Below are 18,893 nucleotides of genomic sequence, written 5' to 3'. Positions count from 1 at the left end.
GAAATCACGAATGCACCCGCTGGGTTCTTTTTTCCTGAGACCACTGCCAACAATTTCATTCCCGAGTGAAGTCCACACACTGTAACAGACGATTTTAAACATGAGATGAGCATTGCTTTTCTGTCTCCTCACGCTTTTCAATTGTATTAATTGTAGCAGTCTGACTCCGGTTATCCATTTGTTTCAAAATGGTGAATTAAAAGTTCTTTGTATCGTTTGTAAACAAAGAAAACACCTTTACATAATTACACACAAAAAAAAAGTTTACAAAACAGATTTGCTATCTTACTGAAGAGGTTTGATCCTTATTAACTAATGACATGTTGAACCAAACTGATGACAAGGTTATTTATGATTTATTTATTATTGTCATAATTAATATACAAATAAAACAATTTAAGTATTGTGGGCTGTTTTATATATTGCAAAAGGTGCCATAATTCCAAGAGGGTGTCAAATGTAAGGGTATACTTTTTTTGTAAATTGCACAATAATTTGGCAACATGGAATTTTGAGAAAATTGAACTATACAAGTTTTTCACTGCTGGTTAAATACAAAAGAAATCACATGTTTGTCCTTTTTGACTGAGAAACTAAAAGCACCCTTTTAAAAATCTCCTGTACTATGAGGAACCACCACCAGAGGGCACCTTTTAAACAGTTATGTACAATTACTACATTAAAGATATGTTAAAATAACAGTGGGGGAGGAAGTATGGAGATCCTTAACTGACATATGAAATATATACACACACACATACACATACATATACAGTGTCTCCCACAGGATTTTTGGAGACTATGGTGGGGGGCTCGCAACCCTCTTAGGGGGGTCCGGGGGCATGCACCCCAGGGAGAACATTTTGAATAGATTTCATTTTAATGCATCAATTTGGTGAATTTTGAGAACCAAAATATGACAGAACAATTACTGACCAATTTCCTACAAACTGCTGGTACTGATACAAATGTTGACATACTAAATGGGGTTGAAGAGTTTAAGCATTCAAGAAAAGATGAAAAAAAAAATGACTTTATACTATTAGTTTATTATGACTATTATTATTGTTATTATTAATAATAATATAAACATTTTTTCATGTTTTGTAGAGATGAGCACTTGAATTAGAAGGGAAATTTAAATTAGTGTCAGAGCATCTTGGCAACGGGAGATAATTCACCTTAAAGTCAGTATATATTTGAAGGACCGAAAAGGTAGTAAACATATTTGCTGCCGATTGATTGACAAGCTGTCAATGAAATTGAGTGACATTTGTTTTTTCGCATTCACTAGTGATGTACAAATATGTATACAAAGTTTTATAGCTATATGTTAAATACATTTGTCCTGAGAGCTTCCTACTTTTGCCCGGTATATCCAAGCACTTTTTTGGGTAAAAACCAGGTGGGGTGGTCTATCTCCCCCCTGAAATATCCAAAATGTGAACCACTTTGTTTTTTTGAGTAGTAACCTCAAACTGGCCAAGTTTCATTGAAATCTGTGAGATGGCATGTAGCACGACTGCCTGGTGCTCTCGTGGACTCACTCTTAAGTCCATTTGCCTTGATAAAATAATGCGCCATAGTCTCGTCAATGTGTGGGAAACTGCATATATATATAAAAAAGGGCATAAAGGACAGACACATGCGTATTTCTGTTGAGGACAAACTGTTAAAGTTATTTTCCATTCAGACAAGAACACATACTCGGTAACAGTGATAACTTTGTTTATTTGTAACAGTGGTAACTTTGGGCTTGTTTCAAATAAACAGACATTTAAGTTCTTACACTTTAGATATAGATTAAAATAGAATTCTTAAGAACACTCTTATATCCATTTAAGTGCAAATCAGTACATTTCGTGACTGAAGCGTACTGCTGACTATATCATACACTTTCTACGCTATACATGGGGAATGTGTTGCCTGGATGGGAAACGTAGTGGAATGTTTGCAGAGACGGTCTGAATGAAAACAGCGATACTAGCGAGAGTTACAGTATATAGAGAAGGTTTTCCATGCATGCTATTTGGTTTACAAGGCTGTGCAAAAGGTCGTTGCATTTAAGACAGAGCAATATCAATGTGATAGAAATGTCATTAACTTGATGATGGATGAGTGCTCGCAGAGGCAACACGGTCGATCAGTTTACAGGCACTGCAAGGATGAGTTTATACATTCGAAATCGGATGACGCTTTATTTATCGGCCCCTAAATTAAATTCACAAATAATGTCCGAGCAGGTTTCCTGGAAAGAGCCATGGAATTAGGTGCTGATGATAGAGTGATCAGTTGGGACACTTCTTAGAAAGGCTAGTGCAACCTTGAGCTATTTAATGGGCCGCAGCTGAACTGGGCAGATAAAATGTATCTAGATTTAATGACTGATGGATGACTATCGACTGGGGTTTAAATGGAGGAATAATGATGTAAATTCCTCTGGAAGACAATAATAAACTCAAAACGACTCATTACACTAAAATTACAGTTTCAGAATCCAGTATGTAATCAAAAACAAACCATGTGCGTCTTTCCAATAAATTCTTAAGAAATAATTAGGAGCTGACAGATTTGTAAAATAAAGCTTTTCTATATCGAGTGTTTATGTTTATTTCATCCTTAATACACGACAATCTGTCCCGACACAAACGTTTAATGCGAGCTGCAATCGAATGGGAAATATAAGCGGATAGATAAATAAATACCCCTGACATGATGAGCCATATACTGAAGCTTTCTCATATAACTGGCCAATAACCTGAGGCGAGACGTCTCTGGCTTCTACAGCACTCGGACATTCAGATGTGATTATGTTTCTAAACCAGGAGAGATGAAATAAGACAACCAGCCTAAGAAAAATAAGCAAAACGAAAAAAAATATATCTAAAATTATAAATTAACTTAAAAAATCGGAGGAATGGGTTCAACATATTGCCTCACTGCTTCTTGCTGGTTCTCTTAAGTGTGGTATATAATGGTGGACCATTGGTCCCGATGGGCAGCAGCATAGCTTATGATGATGACTCACTCAAACTGCACTGTGACACGTGCAGAGACGATGGGCAGGAGGGTACTTGAGAATCAAAGTGTCATTGTTGGCCCAAGTCAGGGCATGCTGCCAAGGCCGACCTTCTCCACAGACATGGACTTGACCAGCTCCTCCACCCAGCGGACCTCAGAGGCCACCTGCTCAGCCAGGACCTCGTAGCGGTTTTCCAGGCGCCCATACTTGCGCTTAAGGATGTTGGCGGCCTGCATGGTGAGCCGGGCCTCCTCCTGGCTCTTCTTGCGCTGGGCTTGAGTGCGCTGCAGCTCTTGGCGGATGTGGCTCAGGTCGCTGGAGATGCTCTGGTTCTCCTCCTTGTACCAACCCTCCTTCTCCTCATAAATGGACAACAGCGCCGCCACGTCCTCGCGGCACGAGCGCTGATTGCGCTCCAGGTCTCTCAGGCCTTCCTCCGCGGCGGCGATCTCTTCGAGGACCTGGGAGAAGCGCTCGAAGTTGACGTAAGTGTTGTTGGGTGGCATGCTGGAGTGGGACTTGATGGTGTATTCCTTCAGACGAGTGGTCTTCAGGCGTCGGCGCTCGGACTTGTGGTCTCTCTCCTCCTGGCGGACATTTCGCCTCTTAATCACCTGCAGAGGGAAAAGGTCAGAAATAAGGATGGTCAATTCTTTATTGAATTTTAAACTTTACGAACAGATATAAATGCAAAATAAAAACACCCACCTTAATCCAGGGGTGCTCAAGACTGTCATCAATAGTCATTCTCTTCCTGCAAATGAAAATAATCCACCAGTGAGATAATGACCTTCATATGTCTACAGAACAGAGATTTCTCTTTGTTTGGTTTTGGCATTAAATCGTGAAAAGTTCGTACTTGGGATCCTTGACCAGCAGACGTCGTATGAACTCCTTTGCCAGCTCGCTGGTGTTGCTGAAATACTCCTCGTCAAAGTCGTAGTTGACGGCCGAGATGTTCGTCAGGGTCTCCTGCTTGGTCTCGCCCAGAAACGGTGAAGCACCACTCAGTCTACAGGAACACAGATGAAAAGGATTTGCTTCATGAAAACAATAAAGGAGGAGAAATTATGTTTCCACAAATGTCAACAACAAGTCGTGATGTGAAACATTACTCACAGGATGTATGTGATTACTCCGATGCTCCTGCAGAGAAGAGAAAAACAAACACGAATGAAAAACTGTCACACGGGTCAGAATACAGCTTCAGAGGGGTAGAAGATGTTGACATCTTACCACATGTCGGCCTCCAGTCCAAGTGGCTCATAGTTGACTATTTCTGGAGCTGTAAAGCACAGAGGAATGAACAATTTAATTCAAGCCAGATGTGGAGACCTGAAAGACGCTGACGAGGTTTAACCTACTTGCCAGAGCGGGCACACACACTGCTCTAGTACAAAAACTGATTGTAAAAGTACAACATGTCTCCTTTGGTTGTGAAATGGATATAAAGGAAGAGAGAAGATGGTCTCACCAACAAACTCTGGCGTTCCAAAAATGTTCTTGAACTCATTTCCTGCTTTAATCTGATGAGCAATCCCAAAATCAATCAGCTTGATCCTGGGGTTCGGGACGTTCTTGTCCAGCAGCATGATATTCTCGGGCTGAAAGATACAACAATAGAGGTCAACATCAGTGAGAGAACGAGGATTGAGAGCCAAGAAGGATATTGTATAAACTAAAATAAATCTATCATACTGCAGCTTGGACATAAAATAACATTTTATTTAATCTGTCTTCTAAGGATTATTCCTTGGGATTTCTTAATCAAAATATCTTATATATTCTTTTTTTTATGCCAATACACTCATTTTATGAAGTTTGCTTGAATGTTGGTTTTTCTTGGTCTTAAAACTTTAATTGACCACATTTTATTTTATTGCTTAAAGGCCCAAAATAACTTTATATTGATGATACAAAGATATCCCTGTCTTTCACATGGAGAAACTTCTCCACACAAGATACTTGAAGTAAAACATGAACTTCTTGTAACAGGAATCCTCACTAATGTGTGAACTACGGCTGCTGGCCCAGAGCCTCACAAACAAGCTGTCTTAACCACACAGACCACCGACCTTGAGGTCAAAGTGAGCGATGCGTTTGGAGTGTAGATACTGAACACCATCCAGGATCTGCTTGAGAAACTGGGTGGCCTCCTCCTCCGTCAGAGATTCCTTCTCGGCCAGGAAGTCAAACAGCTCTCCTCCAGACACGAGCTCCAGAATCAGGATCACGTCGGTCTTGTTCTCAAAGATGTCGTGCAGGGTGATGATGTTGCTGTGCTGGATCTCCCGCAGGATGTTGACTTCGCGTTCTATCTCCTCGCGGCTAACCCCCCGCCGGCTGGACGACAGCCGCCGCTTCTTGATGAACTTGGCAGCGTATTCGATACTTGTGCTCTTCTCCTTACACTTACGAACAATGGCAAACTGTCCACTGCAGGGAGGAGAGAGATCAGGGTTGTTAATAATTCTCACATTAACAATATATATATGCTTTATCAAATCATGTCTTTCTATATAGCCTAATGTAAACAAGAGAAATATTCTGCCAGTGCAACGGGGAACACACACACACACACACACACACACACACACACACACACACACACACACACACACACACACACACACACACACACACACCCTATAGAGTCTACACCACAGTAGAGGTAGAAAGGCACATTGAGAGGCAGTGATGTCAGTTTTGCTGCATTACTGCAGATTTTTTTTAGCTTGTGTAGAAAGTTGAGATTAAACCATTAAAACATGGTTGACTGCTACAAATCATTAAGCACAGTATAGAATAGGAACGTATTTATATGTTGCTGATACAGAATATTTTGGTCTTCCTCAGATCCTATTTTGTTTTTGTTTTGTTTTATGTTTTGGATGGTTTGCAACTCAGGTTTGGCATCCAAATGCATCTGAAACACATCTCGAGTACATGTGTGATTTGATTACACTTCACGCTCACAAGTTTTTCTATTATTTAGGGAGCAAATACAAGCATGAATCTCAAGTGTGAAAAGTAACTCCAGTAAGTGGCATCAAGTGAGCGTTTCAGACACAGTAATATGAACCAGACAGGTAAAAGACTAAATGTGCAGAACATACCTGCCCAGCTCCTCTTCCATCTCATAATACAACTCAACATCCTCTTGTCTGAAGCCAGCCATGGTGTGCTGACTGGAATGATAATGACTTGAGAATCACTGCAGCGGGAGAAGAAAAAAAAAAGAGATATGAACTCTATGAATACGGTTGGTGTGGACATGACAACACAAAAACAATACCATGTTAGTAGACGTATACTTCTTATTTATAAACCAGAATCACCATTCCCCCTACATGACTGATTACCTAAGACTGCTTTCCTTATTTGGCCCGAGTCAACTCAGCTCTAGTTTACAGAGACGTTATGGCTGATGTCAGACCTCTGCATACCAGTCCTACTGACATCATCTCCTGCCCCGGACCAGCCATCTCTTACCCAATTAAAGGGACTGGGATTCAGAAACACTGCCGAGTATTTGGCTGATTCTCCCCCCATCATTTTAAATATCGTTTAAAGAGTCTGGTCTATGGACAACGCACGGTTAAGATGAAACTGTATGACTAACTTATAACGTTAACACACCGGGCAGCGCTATAGAGTATGTCGAGACTTCTGCGATTTAACGTACGTTACAAGCAGGCAGTCGGGACATTTTTTTTACGTGGTGAAAGCAGCACAAATGTCGACTTTTAACACACAAATATACGTGATACAACCTTTTCAACAGAGGAATACAAACAGTTTAAGGGGGAATTAAGAGAATCCCAGCGTCGGAGGAAAACGGACCTTAGCTTAGCTGGTTGTTAACTAGCTAGCTAACGTTAATGTACTGTGTAAACACCGGCTTCCGCTGTTTGTCATAGGTGTGGGGAAAACATACGATTACAAACACTGAAATACTGGCAGCAACGCGTATAGTTCACCAGAGAAAATGTGAAAGCAGTATGGTAAGTATACTTACAGTACGGGTGGCTACGAGTGCTGCATTCCTCTTCAAAAGTGGCGAGTTCTGTGCGACTACCCAAACTGGATAGCGTGAAGCTAGCTACAGTGAAACACAACCTTTCCGGTAAACTGCTTCAAAATAAAAGCACACACCTAGTATACATAGTATCGTATTGTACCGTATTACGTTGTACATTTAACCCTCATAGTACTGAAGTGCATGCGATAACCTGCCCAGGGACTATAGATTGAACATTTGCTTATTAGTTATCTGATACATTTACATACATAATATTAAAAAAAGTTACCCCAGTAGTAGTGAATAAATGCATTATGTCCACTTCTAATAATTCTAGCAATAATATACTACCACATACTAAAACAGCTGCCATCCAAGGACACCAAGAATGTTGTTTCTGGTATTTTTTAAAAACATTTTTTTACATTCACTTTCATTTACACTTATTATTTTAGAGTGAATCTTCTTAGATTTTAGTGTTTTTGGGGCACTTCCCCTCCCGGTTTCCCCCCCAGTATTTGAAAACATTATTTACACTGGTTGGAAGTTAACATACATTTGCAGAATTAAAAAACACAGATGATTAACAATAATAAAAAAACAGATCATTAACCATAATAAAACAAAGATCATTTTTGGTTGTCAGACAAAAGGTTTTTGCATTGCATTGGCAAGTTTGGACTCAGAACTTCAACATCCTGGATACAGCCCTGAAAAGCACTGCATTGGTGGCTGAAATTGTGACATTTTGTGTTTTAACATGGATGCAAGAACTGCAACGTATACGTGCCACGCCCTTTTATTCTGAAGGAGAGATCTTGTAAATTCCGGTGTCGTTGGATGACTTGATTGATTCGGGTAACTACATGGCAGACGGAAGGCCATATGGAATGACATCATGTCGAGTGAATCAAGCCGCTGCAGCACGTCAATGAATAACAAGATAGAGCATGCAACAGCAAAGACTAAAGAGGGACTGAAGGAATTCAAACCGCAAGAAGGCAAATAGCCCTGGTGACCGTAGATAGAAATGTGTTTAGTGTTAATATGATGCAGGCCAACATATTTTGCAGTGATGTAAATAACCACCAAAAGTACAAAATCATTAGCCTCACAATATACTTAAAAACCTAAAAGTAAAAAGACTCATGCAGAATGACCCATATCAAAAGTATATATTTTATTGGGGCTTATAACAGAGTTATAATTAGTGATGCATCAATATGTACATAAGCTTAATGTTAAAGCTGGTAAAGGTGGGGCATATTGGGAATTTCACAAAGAAATCAATAAAGTCAAGTAACAAATACTACTATAGTCGTCAAACAACTAACTGTAAGTAAAGTAAAAAAAAAATTTGTGGTGTAAAAGGTGCAATATATGGCTCTTAAATGTAGGCCAGTTGGTAGGTAGTTGCAATACAGTTTATAGAACGATTTATAGACTTCCTAGAAAGATGCTGCCTGGGAAAGCTGCAGAAAAAAGCACTCACTGGAGGCTTCCCAGTAATCAGTGAAATACAGGATAAGGAATCGAAAGCAGAGCTGCCAGTGTGCCAGCCCTGCCAGCCTTGTTGGCTCAAGTCTGACTTTAAGAGTCCACGTCATGTGGTGACTGAAGGTTTTATAACAACAAAACGTGTCCCTGCGTTTAAAACATGAAGTCTTTTTGAATGTGTTCCGTTAATAACATATATTTTCTGTTATTGTTTGCAATCTCCTGCAGTTTCCATTTTTTTTAGGTTTCCTTTACAGTATTAATAAAACATTTGTTCTATTTATGTACCATCTCTGCCTCATCGGTCTCGACTCTGTGCCCTTCATTAAATTTGGTTTTCATATCAAGCCCCCAGGTGGCGTTGTTGGCCCCTAAATTAGTTCCTTCCCTCTGTGTTATTATTTTATTCCCCCGAATAACGAAGTAACGAATAACGTACCATCCATTCCTGAATCTGTCATCTTCTCAGCCATGTTGAAAGGTTTCTGGTCACCCCATCTTGGGAACTCGGGTATCAAAATTATCTCAGAATTTCCCCACTCTTATTTACGACTTGAGGTGGAGTCGGCAACTCATGATTCCGATATCACGTGAAGGCATCTACGTTTACTCGCCAGTTAAAGCTTCATTTAACCAGGGCCAGATGTCTTTTTGATTGACTTTGACTTAAACCAATCAGGGACACGTTCCTTCTCGCACTGACAACCAATCATAACCCTCGTACAGCACAATGGGCGTGGCTATGAGAACAGCTGGTGCTGGCTCGTGTGAGTAGCTGGAGCGGTGCGGTTGGTTGGTCGGTTGGTTGATGGGGGAAACAACAACAAGCTTGGCATCATGAGGGTCCCCGGAACTCTTATTTGGGCCGCCGTTCTCATACAGAAGGTGAGGGAGACCGAGTGTGTTTCTTCGGAAGCCGCGTCTCGAGCCGTTTAATCCGCATAGCAGCACGTGGCTGACAAAAACAGATTTTTTTTTGTTTTTTCCCCCTCCAGTCGTGTTCCGGATGATTAGCTTGGATGCTATGACCGCTAGCTTGCGGAGATCACTGTGGGCCCCAGGAAACTCACACCACTCACATTTTTTTTTATGTAATATTAACGTAACCAGATTATTGCCGATTGATCGCGTCATCGAAACCGCTACAGACCATCAATAGACCGCGTTTTTTAAAAGCGATTATTGGGACTTTGACACCAAACCGGCACAATGCTAACAACACGCATCAAGCTAGTGTGGCAAGGAGTCTGAAATGTGACACTGAAGGAGACAATATTAGGCTGATTTGAATGTCACTGCTTAAAAACATATCGAAACAAATTCAACACGAGTTAAAATATAACTTATTCTGTTATTCTTCCCTGGTCTGTGAAAGCAAACGTTATAGACTCGCTATTACAAAAACAAAAGGGGGGTTCCGGCCGTTGACTTCATTAGTACTTAATGCCGAAAACACTGCAACAATTAGCACATTTAAAACTACTGCTATACTGAAACGGTTGTATGCAAGTGTTGAATGGACTTCATGGTACATTTGTGATGTTGTCTTTATACCGAGAGGTCTTCATATAGTACTTATAGAGACTAAACTCGACAGCACCTCACACTACATAATATATATGCTAATGTTTTGTGACGTGTGTAACAGCTAGGCTACTTTGCACGGATAAAAACCAAGAAAATGACAAAATATAGAAATTGCAGCCCAATTAGCCATACGTGAAATATGATACGACTGGACACACACACCTGCTCTCCTTAAGTGGCTGTTGCTTAATTTCCGTTTGTCTGTTTGGGCAACCATGTTTGCCCCCGGTTTACCGCGTCGTCCTGCTGCTTTGGAGTTTAGTAATCCTCTCAGAAAGATTCTGGAGACTGGGACGTCTGTTCTTGACCAACTTCTATCTCCTTGTCACTCTTCTCTGAAAAGCTAGCGGTTAGACATCTTTTTTTTCACGTGTGCGTGACGTCAGAGCAAATCGGGACACAAATCTACAGCCAAGCTGCCTTCACGTGCCAGTCGGAAGATCCTACTTCCCATTTGTGAAGTCGGAATTACGAGAATGTCATGTTTAAGTGCCTGTTGTCAGGACGAATTGACATAAATGTCTGAAGTCTATATCCAGTTAAATGTATATAGATTACAGATTACATTTTTATACACAAGCAACAGATTAAAAAAAGAATAAAGTACGTACCATCCATTACTGAATATGTCCTCTTTTCCGCCATGTTGAAAGGTTTCTGGTCACCCCATCTCGGGAACTCTTAATCACGACTTGTCGCGGCATTAATGTGCAATTTCCGAGTTGGCAACTCGTATGAACCATAATTCAGATACTACATGAAGGCAGCGTAGGTGTGTACTTTTTTTGTTCAGTTCCTTCCTTTTCGTCCTCCATCTGTAAAAAGGATGCTACGCCTAATGTTCTGTCGTTTAAAGTTAACAAACATTGCATGGACATGTGAAGTGATACATACTTTGTTGTCATGACGACAGGTGGTGGGAGAGTATGGCATGGCCCATTTCAGTGATGAGGGCAAGAGCAAAGGGAAGGATTACTGCATATTCTTCAACTCGCAGTGGGCACGTCTACCTCAGGACCTCAATAAGGCAGTAAGTCATAAGTGACCGACAAGGTGTAAGCAATGATAATGATGACAAATCACAAAGTGCATCACAGCCACCCAGAACAGTGGGAATCAACTGCATTATGTGCTTCTGTGTGGGTGATCAATAAAATCTTTCAGGAAGCCCCGTACAGTATATGCTGAAATCTGATCTCTGCACTTACCTGTTAGGATTCTTGCAGCTGCTTTATGAACCAACTGCAGATGTGGAAGATCGTTATGACTTAATAATATCAATGAGTTAAAGTAACCCACTATGGAGGAAATAAATGCGTGAAGGATTTCATTTCGGGACATACTTGCATAATTAGGATTAAAAAAAAATTACCTAAAATATATGCTGTGCCATTTTCTATTCATATTAAGTGCTGAACAATAACAGATTGTCCTCCGTCCCTGCTTCACATCGCAAACCTTTTGTCTTGAAGTCACGTCTTCAGATCTACGATCTGACAACTTCCGTCATGTGCTCGCCGTCCGATGTCCCGGAGGGAGGCTTCCCAAATCGCATCCCCATGGTGATGAGAGGCAACTGCACTTTCTACGAAAAGGTCCGACTGGCCCAGATTAACGGCGCCAAGGGTCTGCTCATCGTCAGCAAGGACAGACTGGTAACTAACCGCTTATCACTACACATGTGCATCAAGGTTAAATTGATTTTTTGGCACTTCAGAGGACAGAAATGTGTGTTTCTTTTTGTTTGTATTTCATTACAGACACCACCAGCAGGAAACAAGACTCAGTATGAAGAGATTGATATTCCCGTAGCGCTGCTCAGCTACTCTGATATGCTGGAGATAAGCAAGGTTAGAGGTCGTCCACTAGCCCTTGAAACAGCTTAACAACAGTTTGGCTCTAACTTGGTGTTTGTCCCTCTTTCAGACCTTTGGAAAAGGAAAACTGGTTGCCATGTACGCACCCAACGAGCCAGTGTTGGACTACAACATGGTGATCATCTTTTTGATGGCAGTAGGAACCGTCGCCATTGGAGGTTACTGGGCCGGCAGCAGGGACAGCAAGAAGTAAGTGGATGCAATGAGAGAAAAGTGACATTTAATGTGGATTATTAGAGTCTTACATTATACAGTATACAGAAATAACTACACAGCGGGAAGGTCAATACAGGCAGCGATGTACTGGAAGATAAATTATTGGAAGCTTTTTATTTTCAGAATGGAGGACAACCTCTTTCTGGGTTGAAAAATCAATGTCTTGAAGCGCAAAAGTAGTTCTTTTAAAAGCCAAAAATGGAAGGTGATTGTTGGTGATGATGCTGGATGTATGTTTACCTGACTTACTCTCCACTACATTACATGTCACACAGTTTCCTAACGCCCATAAAATCTTTGCTTTTAGTCCCGACTTCTAAATTTAATTCAAAGTTAATTCCTCAAGGGAGTCATCTTCAGGGAAAATTAGTCATAGTTTTCCTGGCAAAGAACCGCGAGCATATCTCTCTCAGAGGAGCGTCTCAAAACAAGCAGTCTGCATCGTACCGCTGTAGCTCTGCTAAAAGGGCAGTGTTGTTAAGTTGAGACCGTACGAGTGACTCATTGGCTTGAGCCACACCGAGTCAGTCCTTCCTGACGGTTACCAAGGTCACTGCCGGACGGGGTCTCTGACGCACAGGACCATGGGCAAAAACCTATTTTGGAATACGAGTGTTTTGAACTTGGAAAGGAAGAAAGTCCCAGTCAGCAGCCGAATGAGGGTAAATCTCGACTGTGGATGGTAGGTTGATCATCTTAGCTGCATTGAGAAGTGACAAAACTGAAGAGGAGGCTAATCGCCCTAGCCTATTTTTTTTGCACTAGACTGTGTAGTTCTGAATGTCCAAACAAGCCTCCTCAGGTCTCTGAACTTTGTTGCTCCTCCCACAGACGCTACATGAAGCACAAGCGGGACGACGGTGCGGAGAAGCAGGACGAGGAGACCGTAGACGTCACCCCCATCATGATCTGTGTGTTCGTGGTCATGTGCTGCAGCATGCTGGTGCTACTCTACTTTTTCTACGACAGCCTGGGTACGTCGCAGACATTCATCAATGATCTGAACACACAGAATATAACGCCGATCAAAGACACAATCCATGTTTTGTCAAGTCCACTCTTATGTGACTAATACCGTTCTGCCCAGTATTTATTTCCGTGCTCAGAGCCAGTCTGTATATTTTCCCCTCACTCATTGTGGTCGGGCATGACTCAATAAGGCATTTGCTTGGGAAAGCTGTGAAGAATATGTTTTCTCTGTGTGACAAATAATCTCAATAATCTCATCTCAATGTCTGCATGCTAGCTTTTTCTGAGCTTTTGGTTGCATCTCGCTATACAGTTTACAGATCTGAGTATGTGAGACTCTTGAGTGTAAAGACTGTGCTGTAAAACAGTGTAATGGCTCAGCTAACTGATAGATTAAAAACCTGGCAGCTGCCCCGTAGACTGCTTATCATCAATCACCCAGCGTATTAGGTATCGGACACACAGCAGTGAAACTGACACCACTAATCGGATATCTCACTTTGTTAAAGAGCAGTGCATTTCCTCTATAGAATGAGTGGATATCTTGACAATAATTTCCTGCTTACCGCCTGTTTCCTCACCGCCCAGCCATTTGGGTCATAGCCATCTTCTGTGTGGCCTCCTCTGTCGGCCTCCACAGCTGCCTATGGCCGTTCGTCAGGAGACTTCCTTTCGGCAAGTGCAGGTGAGGCTGTTCACTGTATTTTGATAAAATAATTTATTCTTAGTTTTGTAAGCTTCGTCTACAAATGTACTTCACTTTACCTAACCTTCAGATTAAGTGGTTAAAGATAGCGATGGAGCCACAAGGTATCATTTGAGATTTATATTTTTGCAAGGGAATGATTAGTCTGAAAAGATTCTGTACGTTTTTGATTGTCGTACTGTAATTATGGTTATATTGACTGATACGTGGACCGTCTTCTGACCACAGGGTCCCAGAGAACAACTTGCCATACTTGCACAAACGGCCACAGATCCGCATGTTGCTGCTGTCGGCCCTCTGCATCGGTGTCAGCATCACCTGGATGGTGTTTCGCAATGAGGACCAGTAAGTGCCAGAAGAAAAGTGTCAAATTCAGTCACACGTGAATCCAACTCAATCTATTTTTTCAGGGCGGATAGTTAGCCACCTGTTAGCGGTGCATTCAAGAGCCTGCCCTGCTTGTTGTGTGTGATATCATGGTTGTGTGTGTGATGTTTGAGGTACCTCTGAGGATGATGATGATGATGGTGCTGTTGGCTCACTCAGTCTTGTTATGCATCCTCCAGGTGGGCGTGGGTGTTACAGGATACCCTGGGGATCGCCTTCTGTCTCTACATGCTCAAAACAGTCAGACTCCCCACGTTTAAGGTGAATTCTCACAAACACAAACAGTAACAACGTGGAAGGTGTTCTTTATGTTTTGCGTCCTGAATAATAAATGTTTGGCTCGTGTCGGCTGTAAACTCACCTGAAGGATTTTTCCGTCTCTGCAGGCTTGCACCTTATTGCTGTCGGTGCTTTTTGTCTACGATGTTTTCTTCGTATTTATTACACCCTTCTTAACAAAGGTATGTCAATCCTGTTTCCACTCAAAGCAATTTGATTGTCTCACTGCGTTATGTGCGTCACACTTGCGTTATTTTCTTCAGAGTGGGGAGAGTATAATGGTGGAGGTAGCGGCTGGTCCCTCTGACTCATCCACGCATGAAAAGGTGAGCTTATCCTCAGATTCCACACACCTCCCCTCGGGCGAGTCGTGTTTGCTCCTCTTTGCTCGGAGGAAGAGGAGTCGACGGTGACACCGTTTTGTTTCTTCCAGCTTCCTATGGTGCTCAAAGTGCCACGGTTAAACTTCTCCCCCCTGGCTCTCTGTGACCGGCCCTTCTCCCTCCTGGGCTTCGGCGATGTCTTAGTCCCAGGTAATGAACTGTAGCACTGAACTCAATCTGATTAAAAGAACTACAACTACAGAACTACAACATCCGCACTTTATGGCTGCATATTAATGCGGATTGCGAGGTTTAATTCTCTCAACTATGTCTATTCTGACAATTCGTCATGAAACATAATTGAGCTTATCTGTTGTATTAGGAGATATCCAGTATTAAGACCAGATATGGTCGAGTGCAAACACTCAAATAATGAAGATTCTCTATTTGTCTGAATGCCTGTTTGTTGTTATTTTTCCATCAGGGCTGCTGGTGGTCTACTGTCACAGGTTTGACATCCTCACACAATCCTCCAGGATCTACTTTGTGGCCTGTACGATCGGTATGTACACGGACGGGTCTCGTGAGGGTTGGAATTGGTGAAATGCTTCTGTAGCGTTACGATAAGCCCCGTCTGTACGACATTATTCACTCTGCTCCTCTATAATTTAGCCCATTGGTCTGTATGACATTTTAATCCTTTACAGTACAGGATCCCCAATTACAGGATTGGAATGGCTTCTGCAGGACTAGCCAATGGAGAATACCTGTACCCGACACTACAACGGCCCATTTAATGAGCTTTATATTCTTCTGTTACGTTCATGTTAGTGGTAACATGGTTCAGTATTTCAAATTAGCAAAAACATTATTGAAGTTCTCAATTTGCCGATAAAAAGAAGTAGACGGGCAAGTAACTCGTCCTACCCCCTCAACTAAAAGATCCACATTAAAAGGATGTGGCTCCAGTCAAGAGGAAACTATGCAATAGTAGCTGTACTGATCACTAAATTAATTCTCATTAATTATCCATATATGCCTTGTGAACGGGAATCACCCCTAGAGACATGAATCCAGTCTGAATGCTACTTCACAGAGGAAAACCTGCATGTTCTGAAATGTTGACTGTGTTGACCCGTCATGTCCTGAATGACCCTCTCACCGTTTCTCTCTCTCTCCTGTCAGCTTATGGCATCGGCCTACTGATCACCTTCGTGGCCCTGGCCTGGATGCAGATGGGCCAGCCAGCCTTGCTCTACCTGGTGCCTTGCACTCTGCTCACCAGCCTCACTGTAGCGCTGTGGCGCAGGGAGTTGCCCCAGTTCTGGACTGGAAGTGGATTTGTGGTGAATACCAGTTTGATATGACCGACTACTGCCGAAGAACAAAAAAAAAAAAAAACAATACAAATCTAGAGTTAAATAACCTGCAGCGTAAAGTAGAATCTTAAGTTGAGTAACCCCTTTAAATAATTCCATCCGTTCCAACTGCATCTTTGTGTTTTACCTTCCCTCCCCTTCCTCCCATCGCTGCTCCTTGCCCTTTATTTAACCGCGGGTGTGCTCTAGTCTGCTGCTGAGGGCTCAGCTGTCTGTGAATGTCACTGCAGGTACTCTATCTGGGCTTTACTCATTCACTCTACTATGAGAACATATTGATGTTTCTTGAGGTCTCCCCCCCTTTTTTTTTTTTTTAATTATCCCTTAAGTGTTTTGATTTTTCTCTGTAGACACATCTGTGATAGACTAGTGGTTAACAACTACTGAAGCTATTATTGATGGTGCTCATAGCGATTTTAGATTAGCTCAGGTTATTTCTTAAATAGTTGGAATGTGTCTTTTAGTGGAACTCATCCCTATGGGACTTTCTTTGACGTGCTTCCCCTTTCTTTATGCATATCTGGGACTTTATTATCTTTGCATACAGGAATACCTCTGCCGAAATTTTAATTGGGGTTTAAAGTGGATAATTGATGAAAAGCAAAATGTCCAAATTTGCCTGAAATCTACCTGAAGGCAGAGGAATGACTGTATATCCTTTGGTTTTCTTTGTCCTATCTACGGCTACTGTCTTCTGTTATTCATTACATTTAGCTTTCTGCTCCACACAATTCAGCCATCTTATATAGACCCCGTTTTTGTCCCCTGCAGCCTCCCATAGCGCTCGCACCGATCAACTGTACACAAACTGCAGCGCCGCAGACAGACGATCACTTGACTAAACTGGAGCCACAAACCACAGAAGAAGACTCACCCAGTTTCCTCCCTCAGGAAACTCCTCCAGTCGTGAAAGATGAAGTGGAAAACAAATCTAACTGAAAGGACGTCTAGTATGGCATTTTACATTTCATTTATTCTTAGTTTTTAATTTTTTTTTTTCTACATTGTGTCTCTTTCAATGGACATTACTACAGAAGTTTATTTGCACATGGTGTGAAGGGAAGAGCAGAGGAGATCTGTGCTTTTTGAATGGTTGGCTCGGCGGGGCGCTGGGATTGGACACACAAGGTTGAGGCATTGAAACCGACACCATACACACACACACACACACACACACACAGTATAAAACCTGCACCACAGTCCATACTCTAAAGGGAATTAAATATCTGGAAGCTACACAAGCTTTTAAACACTAAAATACTCCCACAACACCAAGCTGGGGCTCTAAACGACTCTAAAGGCCCACCAGCTCAACCTCCTGTGATGGAATATCAAATGTTCACGACAGGAAAATGTTTTGCAGACTTACGTAGAGCTGCAGCTATTAGTTGATCAACAGAAAATTGAATAAAGCAAGACATTTTAGAGAATTGGACAATTGACAGATTGATCAATAATGATTGTTAGTTGAACCCTACAGTCATGAGACAAGAGTCAATGGTACAAATGCAAATTCAGAATTAAATGTTTATTTCCCTCTTCATTAAGTCTTTAGAAAGTGAAATGCTGTATGATCCCGGGAACAAAATGCCAAAACAGAAACTACAAGCTTAGAGATCGACTGTGACAGACGAGCGCTAGCATGTTGTAGGCTGGCTAATGTGTTAGCCGTTAGCTCACCAGCTACAGTAGTTTCCCAGCTAGCTCTGCACTGAGCCTCTGGGACCAAATGTTACTCTGTGCCACATTCGGGTACGACGGGGTCCTAAAAAGGCCTCAGTATGGTTGAGGAAGTATTTTCTCAAAAAGCACACAAACTACATAAAAAGCCATCACACTTGTCTTTATCCCACCATGACATTGCAAACTACAGTCACAATATAAAGTGCAGCAGTGACGGCAGAAGAGTTTCTTTAAAATGTGGGATTATGGTTGTTGACTGAGCCAAAGCTATTACAGTAGATGTGTTTGTTTTGTTTAAACTGAAACATTTGTTGATGTTTTCTTAATTTGGTTTTTTTTTTTTTTGCATGTTATGATTTTGCTTTTACCCTTTACAACCAGTGTATAATCTATAGTGCAGACTTTGTATACATTATTGTTACTGCGACAGTTAAAACGTTAGCATCGCTGTTTTGTTCCCCCCTAATAGTTATTCATGTTGTCTTAAGAGTTGCTTTTTGCCTTATTGTATCCGTCGGGAGGTAAAGTAAAGGAGTCAAGTGTAAAAGCTGCTTTATGAGTGCTGAACTCTAAAGGATGAGGTGCTGCAGTTTAAAGTACAAGTTGAGGAGCGAGTGATGTTTGCGTTACCGATGTTCCTAGATTAGTTTGTACGAAGCATTTGCACAATATTTTTTAATTCATGGGCTGGCCGAAGTTGTTGGTTCATGTCTGTATAGGTTTACGTATACTCAAAGGGTTTAAAGAAATGGAAACCAAGGTATCAACATATATAATATTCATCCTGCTTTTGTTTTGAAAGTCCATCTGTAGGGCTTCATCTTAAACATCAGAGACCAGGAGTCACTTCACGGAAACATACATTTCTGGTTCTCATTTTTTATGATGCCTATTAACCAAGTCCTTGTGTAGAAGTTGACCTCAAATGTAAAAAAATAAAATCTGTT

General features: G+C 41.6%; 3 protein-coding genes across 3 annotated transcripts in view; 2 read left to right on the top strand and 1 right to left on the bottom strand.

Moving 5' to 3' along the window:
* LOC311012881 (uncharacterized protein) overlaps positions 1-18,893 on the top strand; it is a 203,874-nt gene that overhangs the window by 47,365 nt on the left and 137,616 nt on the right. The gene's annotated exons all lie outside the window — the stretch shown is intronic.
* On the bottom strand, positions 2,371-7,117 carry dapk3 (death-associated protein kinase 3). Its single transcript, XM_084007259.1, has 9 exons — positions 7,041-7,117; positions 6,139-6,236; positions 5,098-5,458; positions 4,497-4,626; positions 4,259-4,307; positions 4,142-4,168; positions 3,882-4,034; positions 3,731-3,776; positions 2,371-3,636 (listed from the first exon to the last, which is right to left on the bottom strand). The coding sequence occupies exons 2-9, from the start codon at positions 6,198-6,200 to the stop codon at positions 3,106-3,108; spliced, it is 1,359 nt and encodes a 452-aa protein (XP_083863385.1). The 5' UTR covers positions 6,201-6,236; positions 7,041-7,117; the 3' UTR covers positions 2,371-3,105.
* Positions 9,298-18,237, top strand: sppl2 (signal peptide peptidase-like 2). Its single transcript, XM_084008898.1, has 15 exons — positions 9,298-9,425; positions 11,041-11,157; positions 11,600-11,782; positions 11,888-11,977; positions 12,054-12,193; positions 13,052-13,194; positions 13,778-13,874; positions 14,124-14,240; positions 14,462-14,543; positions 14,669-14,743; positions 14,825-14,887; positions 14,995-15,094; positions 15,369-15,446; positions 16,070-16,230; positions 17,035-18,237. The coding sequence occupies exons 1-15, from the start codon at positions 9,378-9,380 to the stop codon at positions 17,200-17,202; spliced, it is 1,662 nt and encodes a 553-aa protein (XP_083865024.1). The 5' UTR covers positions 9,298-9,377; the 3' UTR covers positions 17,203-18,237.

This window comes from Eutrigla gurnardus (genome assembly GCF_963514095.1).
Source record: "Eutrigla gurnardus genome assembly, chromosome: 4".
In the NCBI taxonomy this organism is placed as follows: domain Eukaryota; kingdom Metazoa; phylum Chordata; class Actinopteri; order Perciformes; family Triglidae; genus Eutrigla; species Eutrigla gurnardus.
This window is presented reverse-complemented; position numbering and strand designations above follow the sequence as displayed.

Coding starts and splice junctions, on each gene's coding strand:
- sppl2 (XM_084008898.1), top strand. CDS start 9,378: ATGAGGGTCCCCGGAACTCTTATTTGGGCCGCCGTTCTCATACAGAAG. Junction 11,978..12,053: donor ATATGCTGGAGATAAGCAAG/GTTAGAGGTCGT, acceptor TCCCTCTTTCAG/ACCTTTGGAAAAGGAAAACT. Junction 14,888..14,994: donor ACTCATCCACGCATGAAAAG/GTGAGCTTATCC, acceptor TGTTTCTTCCAG/CTTCCTATGGTGCTCAAAGT.
- dapk3 (XM_084007259.1), bottom strand. CDS start 6,200: ATGGCTGGCTTCAGACAAGAGGATGTTGAGTTGTATTATGAGATGGAA. Junction 5,459..6,138: donor ATGGAAGAGGAGCTGGGCAG/GTATGTTCTGCA, acceptor TCCTCCCTGCAG/TGGACAGTTTGCCATTGTTC. Junction 4,035..4,141: donor GGAGTAATCACATACATCCT/GTGAGTAATGTT, acceptor GTGTTCCTGTAG/ACTGAGTGGTGCTTCACCGT.